Below are 12482 nucleotides of genomic sequence, written 5' to 3'. Positions count from 1 at the left end.
ATGTATCGTGTCTCTCCTACCTTCTCCAGCCGCTCTGTGTCTTCTCCTCAGCTTCATGTTGCCTCCAGCTCTCCCTTTCATATCTGGCACTTTCGTTTGGGGCACCCAAGCAAAGACGTCGTCACTTCTATTTTATCTTTATGTAATTTGTCTTCTATTTCAGCTTCTACTTCTAAATTTTGTAATGTTTGTCAGTTGGCAAAATCACATAGATTGTCGTTTCCTTTGTCGAATTCTTGTGCTTCTTCCATGTTTGAGTTGGTTCATACGGATTTGTGGGGACCTTCCCCTGTAAATTCTATTATGGATGCTAAATATTTTGTTCTGTTTGTCTATGATTACTCTCGGTTTTGTTGGTTTTATCTTTTACATTCTAAGGATCAAACTTACAATGCATTTATCACCTTTCGTACCATGGTTAAAACTCAATTTCATTGTTCTATTCAACGCATCCGATTTGATTGCAGTGGCAAGTTTCGTCCTCTCCATTAATTTTTCACTAATTTAGGGATTCATCATGAGGTTTCCTGTCCTCATACCACGCATCAAAATGGTCTGGTTGAACGAAAGAATCGTCATGTTGTTGAAACTGGGTTAGCCTTGTTAGCCCACTCCTCTATGCCTTTGTCATATTGGCCTTATGCCTTTGCTACCGCTGTGTATTTAATTAATCGTCTTCCTACTCGTACTCTGTCCAATTCCTCCCCTTACATGGTGTTGTATAAAAAACTCCCGTCTTACCAACATTTTCATAGTTTTGGTTGTGAGTGTTTTCCTTTTTTGCATCCCTTTAATCACCACAAGTTGGAATTTCGTTCTCAATCCTGTGTCTTTCTGGGTTACAACTCTCATCATAAAGGATATTTGTGTCTCAACGTCCATTCTGGGCATTTGTACGTTACCCAACATGTAGTTTTTAATGAGTCTTATTTCCCTTTTGCCCATATTACTCCTCCTGTTGTCTCTCCACCTTCTCTTCCAGTACTTTCCTCCTTACCATTTGCTACTGTTTCCTCCTCCTCCAAACTCATGTCTTCCCTTCATGTGTCTACTAGTTCTTCTTCCCCTCCTCTTGCTCCTTCCCCTTCTTCCTCTGTTTCGTCTCCCTCTTCCTATGTTTCGCCTTCTTCTTCTGTGTCTTCCCCGCCTCCTCCTGCTGTTAATAATCACCCCATGGTTACCTGCTCAAAGGTCGGTGTGTTTAAGCCTCAGATGTTTTGCCATATTGCTACCACTGTACCCATCTAGCCCTCTTCTTTTGCTTTTGTTGTGCAAGATCCCAAATGGGTTGCTGCTAGGACTCTGGAATTTCAAGCCTTGAAGTCCCAGAATACTTGGAACTTGGTCCCTCGCCCAACTCATTGCAACATTATTGGCTCTAAATGGGTTTATCGGATTAAGTTGTGCCCCGATGGCTCGGTTGATCGCTACAAAGCCCGTCTTGTTGCACAGGGCTTTAATCAAACTCATGGTTTGGATTACCATGAAACCTTTAGTCCCATCATCAAGCCTACTACCATTCAGTTGGTGTTGAGTATTGCTATCTTTCGGCAGTGGTCTATTCGACAGTTAGACATTCATAATGCCTTCTTGCATGGTGACCTTCATGAGGATGTTCACATGGCTCAGCCTCAGAGCTTTCAAGATCCTTCTCTGCCCCATTACGTTTGCAAGCTTAACCGTTCATTATATGGTCTCAAACAGTCCCCTCGGGCCTGGTTTATGAAGCTTAGTTCTGCCTTGCTGTCTTGGGGATATTCTGGATCTAAGGCTGATACTTCTATGTTCATTTTCAGGAGGTCTGGCCATATGTTGGTTGTGCTTATTTACGTGGACGATATCTTTGGTACAGGCTCTTCTTCTCCTTTAATTGATTTGCTTCTGCAGTACTTAAGTGGCCAGTTTGCTGCTAAGGATTTAGGGGCTTTGCACTACTTCTTAGGGGTGGAAGTTCACTCTACTCCTTCCGGTTTGCACTTAAGTCAAACCAAGTATATCAGGGATATCTTAACTCATATTGGTCTCCTTGATTCAAAGGTCGTGGCCACTCCTTTAGCCTTACCTTCTTTGTCTCTTCACGACGGTACTCGGTTATTTGATCCTTCTCAATACCGCAGTATCCTCGGGGCTCGTCAGTACTGTACCTTAATGCAGCCCAACATTACTCATGCTGTCAATCGTCTTTGCCAATTTATGCATGCTCCGACTGATTGCCACATGCTTGCTGTGAAACATGTTCTTCGCTACTTGAAGGGTATTGCCCATCTCGGCCTCTTTCTTCATGTTGATTCTCCGCATTCTCTATTTTGTTATACTGATGCCGATTGGGCGTCTTGCCCCGATGACAGATGCAACACTAGTGCTTATTGCATTTTTCTTGGTCAAAATTTGATCTCCTGGTGCTCTTCCAAACAACGCATTGTGTCCCGTTCTAGCACTGAGTCGGAGTACCGTGCCCTCGCCAATGGAGTTGCTGAATTATCTTGGATCCAATCGCTTTTACTGGAGTTACAACTTCTATTGTCTATGCCTCCCGTGCTTTACTGTGATAATCTCTGTAACGCCCCAAACTCCAGGGACCATTACGGTGTGCCTTGTAAACAGTGCTAAACTCGCTAACCGAGTCATTTGGCCAAAATCGTGAACTAAGTATGATTAGTGGTTTAGGGATTAAAAACTTTGGTTAAGATGTAACGTCTCACTAGAACGTTTAATATATACATTGGGATCCCGAAAATATAATTTCAGAGTTTATTACAGAAAATATTTACAACAAGCCGTTCTAAGCGGCAAAACAGGGTTTAACCCTATTTCCACTTTAAACCTCGGCCGTGGCGGACGAGCAGCTTCATATGTACACGTCATCACCTAAGCTCTCCAACTCAAGGATGGTCCAGCTTCCTCTTGCCTTTACCTGCACCACGTAGCACCCGTGAGCCGAATCCCAGCAAGAAAACCCAATAAAGCTTGATATAATATCAACAACGATCATAATAATCATTCAGGACTATCAGTCCAAGCAAATAGGTGACAATAGCCAAAAGTCACAATAATGAGCATCGCTCCCTCTAGCCATGTGACGATAGGGTCACCAGGGCTTAACCGATAAGTGATTCTTTCTTAAGTTTGATTAGGACAGGTGCAAGGTGATTAGTCACCAACATAACCTTCCTCATGACTCTAGAGTCGAAACTATGGACAACGTCCCTTAGCCATGTGACAAACGGTCACCAGGGTCATATACCTTGGCTATAGTCATCTGGTCGTAGACCAGGCAAGCGCTTATAATTTCTTCGACCCTAGGGTCAGTCTAGCATTAATGTCATAGAGCCATTCAATGCGTGATTCTCGACTTTAGAGTCAGTCCCTGACTAGTCAGTGTCATTCACAAGTAAGACATGCCACCAATCATATATCACATGTTCAATATCCATAAACAAGGTATTTAGCATGCTTACTAAACAGATACCAGTACAATTAGGACCGTGCACAACCACAGAGGCTCAAGCTCTGAACAATATCATACCCAGTATACAAAGCATGTCCTAATCACATGTTTCTCATGCATCATATGCAATATATCCAGCAATCCAACATGCACCAATAACAACCATGCATGTCACGTTTAATAGTCAACCAACATGCATCAAGAATAGCCATGCATGTCATACATAATAATCAATCGACATGCATCAATAATAACCACGCATGTCATACTCATTGATCAACCAACATGCATCATAATAACCATGCATGTCATACATAATAATCAACCGACATGCATCAATAATAACCATGCATGTCATACCCATTAATCAACCAACATGCATCATAATAACCATGCATGTCATACATAATAATCAACCGACATGCATCAATAATAACCACGCATGTCTCATATACACAGGGTGCAGTTTTCTTACCTTTGGTCCAAGCACAGGTTACCAACAAATGAGCAACAAGCACGATCCTGATTCCAAGCCTCTAGTGATAACCTAGTCACAACCACAAATGGTGATCCAATGAGTTCAAGTTCCAAAACCAATCCCGGAACCAAGACCTAGCCTCCGAGACATCAAACGCCACCAATCCGGGTAGTAGGAATGATCCCGAGGCCTAAGGTTTGAGTTCCCATGACTAAAAACCCATTTTGGTCACTTTTCCTCTTTTGAGCCGCGACCCCAACCATTAGAGCCGCAGCCCCACTCAAGTCAGGCCCAAAAATCCTCTCTAACAGCAATTAGAGCCTCAGCGCTACCCCATAGAGCCGCAGCTCAAATAGCCCATCAGCACCAAATCAGCAACTTCTTCAAGCTTGAGCCGCAGCGCCCAAGAACTAAGCCGCGACTCAACCTCGAACCCAACCAAAAATCCTCCATTTCTTCATCTAAAATCCTTTCATAAACATATCCAAACATCTCCAAACTCAAAAATCAAAGTTCACAAACATCCCCATGATCCAAAACCCATAAAACCCAAGTCTCAAATCACCCAAAAACACATTAAAACACAAAATCCAATTCAAGCTTAAAAACTTTAAAAAACTTAGAACTTAAAACTTGAATTACCTCCAATAGAGTTGTTTCCAACTAAATCCTCCAGCTAATAAGCTTCTAATCTTTCCTAGGATCGCTATGCCTCGATCCTCGCTTGAATCCGAGTCCTAGAACTCAAGTTATCTTCGAAAAAACGATCGGGAGACAAAAAGGGAACTTTTAGGGAGAGAGAACGTATAGAACGTTCTTTTTATCCTTTTAAAAGGTTACTTCAAGCTTAAGTAGCCTCAACCCTTATCCTAATACTCGGGGTCCCGAAAACACCCCCGGGGACAAAATAGTCAAAACCTCCAGAATTTCCCCCTGATCTTACTAACTCCCAATTTATCACCAAATATTAATTCCCATTACCCATTAACCCGGTAATGCTCTAAATACCTCTTGACTTAATCCAAGTCAAGCTTAAATCCCGTTGTGACTTTCCCACTAGCTTACCTCCTAGGATCGTCTTGTACTGGGTAACCCTGGCATAACCAAATAATAATAAAGCACCACGCCCATTTCACATATATACCAAAAATGTCCGAAATGGCCAAAATATGACCATCACCCAATTAATCACAAATTGGTTCACATGCATATTTAATACACCTAAACATGCATATTATCATTAAATAGCATAATAAAGCAATTATGGCCCTTCCGGCCTCCTAATCAAGGTCCTAAACCTTATTAGGGAATTTGGGGCATTACAATCTCAGTACTTTGAGTTTAGCCTCTAATCTGATCCTTCGTAATCGCTCTAAACATGTTGAGATCGATCTTCATTTTGTTCGGGAGAGAGTTACTACTGGTCAGTTAACTCTTGCTCATGCGTCATCTGAATCTCAGCTTGCTGATTGTTTAATAAAAGCATTGGTTGTTGCACGTTTTCAGTCTCTTCGCACCAAACTCAGTGTCCTTCCCAGGCCGCTGAGTTTGCGGGGGATGTTAAGCCTTAGTTAATTACATGTTTTAGTTAATTGCATTCTGTTAAAGTTAGTTTTTACTGTATTGGGCCTATTACCCTTTTAGGGTCCATTTCTTTCTACTGTACACATATATATGACTCTCTTTGTACTCGTTTGGAATGTGATAGGAAATACAATCAACATTTTACAAATTCATTCTATTACATTTTATTACAGAAATCAACAATACAACATTTTTCATGTTTCTGTCTCTGTGCTTTAAGCTTGGTAAACCGAACGAACGAGCTCTACCTTTACCCATTTAGCGATGAAGCTCAACAGGGACCCGTTAAGAGCAGCTCTAACTGGACTGCAAAATAGTAAATATAGTGCTAAAATGGCACAAAATCAAATCTAACACAACTCTATTTATCTCATCATTATGTTGTCAAGCTACAGTACCCCACTAAATATGGTGAAGTACTATAGCAATGGCAAAAAAAAAAAAAATATTATTTTACTTTTTATATTAGTATTTAATAATAAATATATATGTATATTATTTTATATATAAGATAAAATAATAAATAATATATATTTTGGCAAAAATAAAAAAGAAATATTATATTTTTATATTATTATTTAATAATAACTATATATTATTTTATATATAAGATAAATAATAAAATAATAAAGAATATAATTTTGGTGTAATTTTTGACATCGTGGTTGATAAGGAAAAAATATATAGTGAGGTTTAGTGTTACTGCATCACTTTATATTTTGTTATGGGTTGAAAATGGCTGAGTACGTACATACGTATACCCGTTGAGTCTTCACCCTTTTCTCAGAATTAACTTCTCATGAAATGCCTTATGAAATGTGACTCAACTCTACTACCTCTGCCACTATCATCCGCTTTCGCCATCGGATATCAACTTCTTTGCCGGTCTTTGAGTTCGTCAAGTTCCACAGATCAACGTAAATGGAACCCAAAGACCAGTGTGATCATTACGAACCCAACTTTATTTGCCATGGAGTCTTGCGCCACCATGCTCGAGATGAAGCAAATTCAAGCTCAAATGACTCGCACTGGCCTCATTACCGACACTTTTCCGGCGAGCCGGGTCTTAGCCTTCTGCGCTCTCGCTGATTCGGGCGACATTCGCTACGCGCACGCTTTCTTTAACCAGATTGAGAAACCCAAAACTTATATGTGGAATACAATGATCAGAGGCTATTTGAAAGCTCAATTTCCTGAAAAGGGGTTTTCCTTCTTTGGCCAGATGGTCCGGGAAGGCGTCGAAATGGACAGGCTTAGCTTTGTTTGGGTGCTTAAGGCATGTGGGAACTTTCCGGGAATTTCAAAGGGAAACTTGGTCCACTGTGCGATTTGGAAGATGGGTTTCGATATCGATTTGCTAGTACGAAATGGGCTTATACACTATTATGCTGATCGTGGTTGTTTATTAGTTGCACGCAAAGTGTTTGATGAAAGTTCTGTTAGGGATGTCGTTACTTGGACTACGTTGATTGATGGGTACACGGCCCGTGATTGCTTGGATAAGGCTACGCAAGTATTTGATTCAATTTTGTTAAGTAATGTTAAGCCGAATGAGGTTACTATGATTGCAATGCTCTCGGCTTGCAGCAGTAAAGGGGATATGCGCATGGGAAAGCGTATCTATTATTATATTACGATGGAGAATGTAAATTGCAGCCTTAATTTGCTCAATGCTACATTGGATATGTTTGTGAAATGTGGTCTCTTGATCGAAGCAAGGAAGATTTTTGACAATATGAAAACCAAGGATGTGTTTTCGTGGACTAGCATGGTTAATGGGTATGCTAAATGGGGAGATTTAGATTCTGCAAGAAGCTTCTTCGTCTGCATGCTTGAAAAGAATGTGATATCTTGGACTGCAATGATTGCAGGCTATTCTCAAAATAATCAACCAAAGGAAGCCCTGAAATTGTTTCAGGACATGATGAAAGCAGGTTTGTTTCCAATAGAGAATACTTTAGTGTGTGTTATCTCTGCGTGTGGCCAACTGGGTTGCCTGGATTTGGGCCAGTGGGTTCACAGGTGTTGCATCAACCCTAAAGGGGTTCAACAAAGTGTCATATTAAGTAATGCACTTATAGACATGTATGCCAAAAGTGGGGGTATTCATACAGCTGCAAGTCTCTTTAATGAAATGCCACTGAGAAATTTGGTTTCTTGGAATACTATGATTGGGGGATATGCTTCACATGGTTATGCCAAGCAAGCACTTATCCTCTTTGAGCAAATGAAACAATCAGGATTTGAGCCCGACTCTATCACATTCGTAGCTGTCTTGTCTGCCTGTAGCCATGGTGGATTAGTCTCTGAAGGTAGAGAGTACTTCAAAAGCATGATAAGGGATTATAAATTAGAGCCCAGAGAAGAACATTATGCTTGCATGATAGATTTACTTGGTCGAATTGGACTGCTGGACGAAGCTTATCATTTGATCACAAATATGCCAATGTTACCATGTGAATCAGCTTGGGGTGCTCTTCTTAGTGCTTGTAGGATGCATGGAAATGTTGAGCTGGCTAAGCTTTCAGCTCATAAACTTTTAGAAATGGATCCCCAAGACAGTGGTATCTATGTATTGCTGGCTAATACCTTAGCTAATAACAAAAGATGGGCTGATGTGAGGAGGGTTAGGAGCAAGATGAGAGAGATGGGGGTCAAGAAGAGTCCTGGTCGTAGCTTGATAGAAATAGAGGGTGAATTCCATGAATTTTTGGCTGGGGATGATTCACACCCTCGGTCCAAAGAGATTTATAAAATAATAAATAATATATTATTGCTCTCTGATTTGAGGGACTACATACCTTAAACATGTTAAACATCTTTATGCATATAGGATGATGATTCCCAACAAGAGTAATGCATATAGGACTCAGTTTTAGTTTGCATAAAAACAATTTTGAGACTTAATTGGATAGGTGTCTACTACCAATTTTGATTATTTTCATTCATTTTTTTTCATCCACTCTTTTTAAGCTTTTGATGAGCTAAGCTAGTTTGTATTTTTTTCTCCTTCCAATTTTGTTTTTCAAAAAATTAGGAAAGAAAAGAGAAAGAGCATCTTTAACTTCAAACTCCTCCCCTCACCAGCCCCTTAACAATTTATTATTATTATTATTATTATTATTATTATTTGTTGATTATTTTAATTACTGGCCTTTCCTTTATTTTTGTTTTAACGTCAAAATCCCTTGCGTCGAAAGTCTTGTGCTAAATAACCTTAAAAAGTTTTTATCTTAGCTATATCACCTTCATTTTTCAAAATTTAGCTACACTAACCTCCTCCTTTAATGAAACTTTTGTATTCCAATAATGTCCTTTTATTTTTATATATTTTTTTAATTAAAATAATAAAAAATCAGATTTGAAAAAAAAAATTAAAAAACAAAAATATATTCAGCCCCCCATCATTCCTCCATCCACCATTTTTTCCTTATAATCTCTTCAAATCCTATCAAATCTCTCCAAATGTATAGAAAGATTATTTTGTGACACACTTACATACTGATTTCAGTGACATTGTTGGAAAAAAGTGATTACATTAGGTAAGTAAATGAGAAACTCTAATTTTTTAATTTTTGATTTGAATGTAAAAACAAAGAAAGTTGTATTTTGTTTGCTTAGATGTTTATTTTTTTTTCATATATATGTGGTAAAAATAACAATAAAAGTACCTTGTTAGCCATATTATAACCATTTTGTGGTTTTAGAGTTGAAAATGGCATTTTTCGAAATGAAACTCGTGAAGAAGATGAAACGCAGATCTCGATTGTGTATAGTTGAGCTCGACTGTGTTCAGTCGAGAAGATAGTTACAGTAGAGCTCAACCAAACATGGTTGAGATACTAGTAGAGCTCAACTGTTGCTCAATTATTGCTGGTTTAGATAGTAGTTGAGGTTAACTGGATTTGATCAAGATTAGTATTTTAAATTTTGAATCTTTCTTGATTTGAATGTTAGAACTAAATATTTGCATTTTGTTTGCTTACAAGTTTGTTTCTTCATAAATATGTAGTAAAAATAATAATTAAAGTATAATGCTACTCATATCATTACCATTTTGTGGGTTTTGAGTTAAAAATAGTGATTTTGCAAAGTGAAACCCGTGAAAAAGATGATATTGCTTAGTTCTTGTCTTGGTACAATCGAGCTCAACTAGGTAGAGATGTTCAAGATAATGGTAGAGCTCAACTATTGTTTTACTATAGCTAGTTGAGATACTAGTAGAGCTCAACTGATCTTGGTTGACATTTATATTTGTAATCTATAAAATTGTTTCATCAACATTTTTGTCAAAAAGAGAGATTACATTCTTTGTAAAAAAATTATTAAATTCAATCTATATGTCAATTCTAGTAGTAGAGCTCAACTGTTGCCCAACTATAGTTGGTTGAGATACTAGCAGAGCTCAACTATAACTGATTGAGATATTAGTAGAGCTCAATTTTTTCTCAACTATAGTGGGTTGAGATACTAGTAGAACCTAACTAGACTTGGTAAAGATTCGTATTTTTAATTTTAAACTTATTAATTATAATTTTAACATTAAATTTATTTTCTAATGTTAATAATCTATTCTAGTTACAGGAATGACTCGAGTGGTAATCTATGCTCAATATGATGGGGAATGGAAGGAAGAGCAAGGGTTGTATAAATGGTCACCAAAGAATAATGAAGTTATATCTATCATTGTTGATGACTCCAATATTACTTTTGAGGTTTTATTAGAGAAATTGTATAAGAAGATTAGGGTGAATCAAAATGATATCGAATTGAAAATAAGTTACTTACCTATCATTGTGGGAGAAAATATGCCACCACTCATTTTACGAGGGGATGAATGTCTTGCAGCTTATCTTTTGGATTGTGGAGAGAACAATCGTAGAGTTGCACTACGTGTGGAGCTCATTAAGAGAGAAGATATATGTGACATGGAAGTTGAACACAACATGAAAGAAAATGAACAAAGTTTAGTAGATTACTTTGACCGTGAATTCTACTTTGAAAATAATATTTGTGATGCTGCTTCTGCACCAGGCGAAAGTGGTGTTAATCTAGGTTGTGAACCTGTGGACCTTCTTAACAAAAGGACAACATCATCATCTCCAACTCCAAATCACATTGACCCACTGAACTACTATGATTCGTTGGACCACCATGATGAACAAAATCTAGTCCCTAGTGAAGACACCTTTAGTTTCCCAGATGGGTCAGATTTGGCAATTGGTCAAGAATTCAAGAACAAAGATGAGGTAAAAACTAAGTTGAACGATATTGCAATAAAGGCTTGCTTTGAGATGGAAATTAATAAATCTACCAAGTCATTATAAGTGACAAAATGCATTGACAAGTCATGCAATTGGGCAGTGCGTGCAAAAAAAGTTACCAACTCAGAGCGTTTCTCAATACGAACTTATTGTAGCACTCACACTTGTTCCCTTATTAGCCGGAAAAGAAAGCATCGTCAAGCAAGTGCTGTAGTAGTTGCTAATGTCGTGAGGTCAAGTTTCGATGGTAAAAAAGAGACACTGAAGCCAAAAGCAATAATGACGATTATGCAGAACAATCACATGCCAATAACATATTGGAAAGCTTGGAAGGGGAAAAAACTTGCAAACAACCTTCTTAGAGGTTCACTTGAATTAAGTTTTCAAAATCTTCCAGCTTACTTATACATGGTTCGAAAGATGAATCCAGGTACGATCACGCATTTGGAGGTGGATGAAGATTCTAAATTCAAATATGTTTTCCCAGCATATGGAGCATGCATCAAAGGATTTTGTTGCATGAGAAAGGTTATTGCGGTGGATGGGACTTGGTTGAAGACCAAGTACAAAGGTGTAATGCTCATTGCAACAGCACAAGATGGTAATTTTCATCAATATCCTATTGCTTGGGCTGTAGTTGATTCAGAGAATGATGCTTCATGGTCATGGTTCCTTACAAAGTTACAAGAACTTATACCAGAGGATAGTGATTTAGTCTTTATTTCAGATAGAAATCAAAGCATCATCAATGGGGTGTCAAATATTTATAGGAAGTCACAACATGGGCATTGTAGGTGGCATCTGTCTCAGAATATTAAAGCACGTGTCAGAGTTAAAGGTGTCATAAAATTATTCGAAGAAACTGCCAATGCCTATAAAGTTTCCGACTTCAACAAACTCTATGATGAATTGAAGAATAGATATCCCGTAGTAGTGAAGTATCTTGAAGAATCAAATCTCACACTTAGTAAATGGGCGAGATCTCACTTTACAGGCTGTCGATACAATATTATGACTACGAATGGTGCAGAATCTATTAATGCAGCACTAAGGGAACCTAGAGAGTACCCTATCATTGCGTTGTTGGAGGCTATGCAGGCAAAAGTATCTGAGTGGTTCAACAATCGCCGCAATATTGTGGCATCTATCAATACAAAGTGTACACCTTTAACTCCAAAGGCAGAGAATATTTTTTTTTTTTGGTAACCGTGGGTATCAGGGGCCCCACCCCCACTAATCCCACGAGGCCCTGGCGCTTCCTCAAAGACCCCTTTGGAGTCCCGAGGGATTTTTTTCAGCCAGAGATTGCCCCAGTGGCCCCAAAGAGTATTTTAGGTGCTCGTGGGGGTTCGAACCTGGGTTAACTTATTACTCCACAGGCTCGCCCTTACCACTTGAGCTACCCCTTGGGGTTCCAAAGGCAGAGAATATTATTCGAAAAAGATTCAAGAAAGCATCGGAAATGAATGTGAAACAACTTAACCGATTTGAGTATGAGGTTACAGATAAAGAAAATGATGACATAATTTATTTAGGTCAAAGACAATGCTCATGTCGTGTCTTTGACCTTGATCAACTTCCATGTGTGCATGCATTAGCATCATATGAGCAAGCTGGAATAGAAGTGTATGATTTGTGCTCTAATTATTATAAGTTGGAAACTTGGGCGTTGGCTTATGTTGATACCATTTATCCAGTCCATCAATAA

General features: G+C 38.6%; 2 protein-coding genes across 2 annotated transcripts; both read left to right on the top strand.

Annotated features, from left to right (window-relative positions):
• Window positions 1–6244: 6244 nt before the first annotated feature.
• Window positions 6245–8620, top strand: LOC133801761 (pentatricopeptide repeat-containing protein At2g22410, mitochondrial-like). Its single transcript, XM_062240015.1, has one exon. The coding sequence runs from the start codon at window positions 6310–6312 to the stop codon at window positions 8314–8316; it is 2007 nt and encodes a 668-aa protein (XP_062095999.1). The 5' UTR covers window positions 6245–6309; the 3' UTR covers window positions 8317–8620.
• Window positions 8621–11053: 2433 nt separating this feature from the next.
• Window positions 11054–12482, top strand: LOC133799472 (uncharacterized). The gene is made up of 2 exons (XM_062237486.1): window positions 11054–11933; window positions 12154–12482. Exons 1-2 carry the CDS (start codon window positions 11054–11056, stop codon window positions 12480–12482), a joined length of 1209 nt encoding a protein of 402 aa, XP_062093470.1.

Source organism: Humulus lupulus, chromosome 9 (genome assembly GCF_963169125.1).
Source record: "Humulus lupulus chromosome 9, drHumLupu1.1, whole genome shotgun sequence".
In the NCBI taxonomy this organism is placed as follows: Eukaryota; Viridiplantae; Streptophyta; class Magnoliopsida; order Rosales; family Cannabaceae; genus Humulus; species Humulus lupulus.
The sequence above is the reverse complement of the archived record's forward strand: the minus strand, read 5'-3'. Positions and strand labels throughout refer to the sequence as shown.

Coding starts and splice junctions, on each gene's coding strand:
- LOC133801761 (XM_062240015.1), top strand. CDS start 6,310: ATGAAATGCCTTATGAAATGTGACTCAACTCTACTACCTCTGCCACTA.
- LOC133799472 (XM_062237486.1), top strand. CDS start 11,054: ATGACGATTATGCAGAACAATCACATGCCAATAACATATTGGAAAGCT. Junction 11,934..12,153: donor GGCATCTATCAATACAAAGT/GTACACCTTTAA, acceptor ATTACTCCACAG/GCTCGCCCTTACCACTTGAG.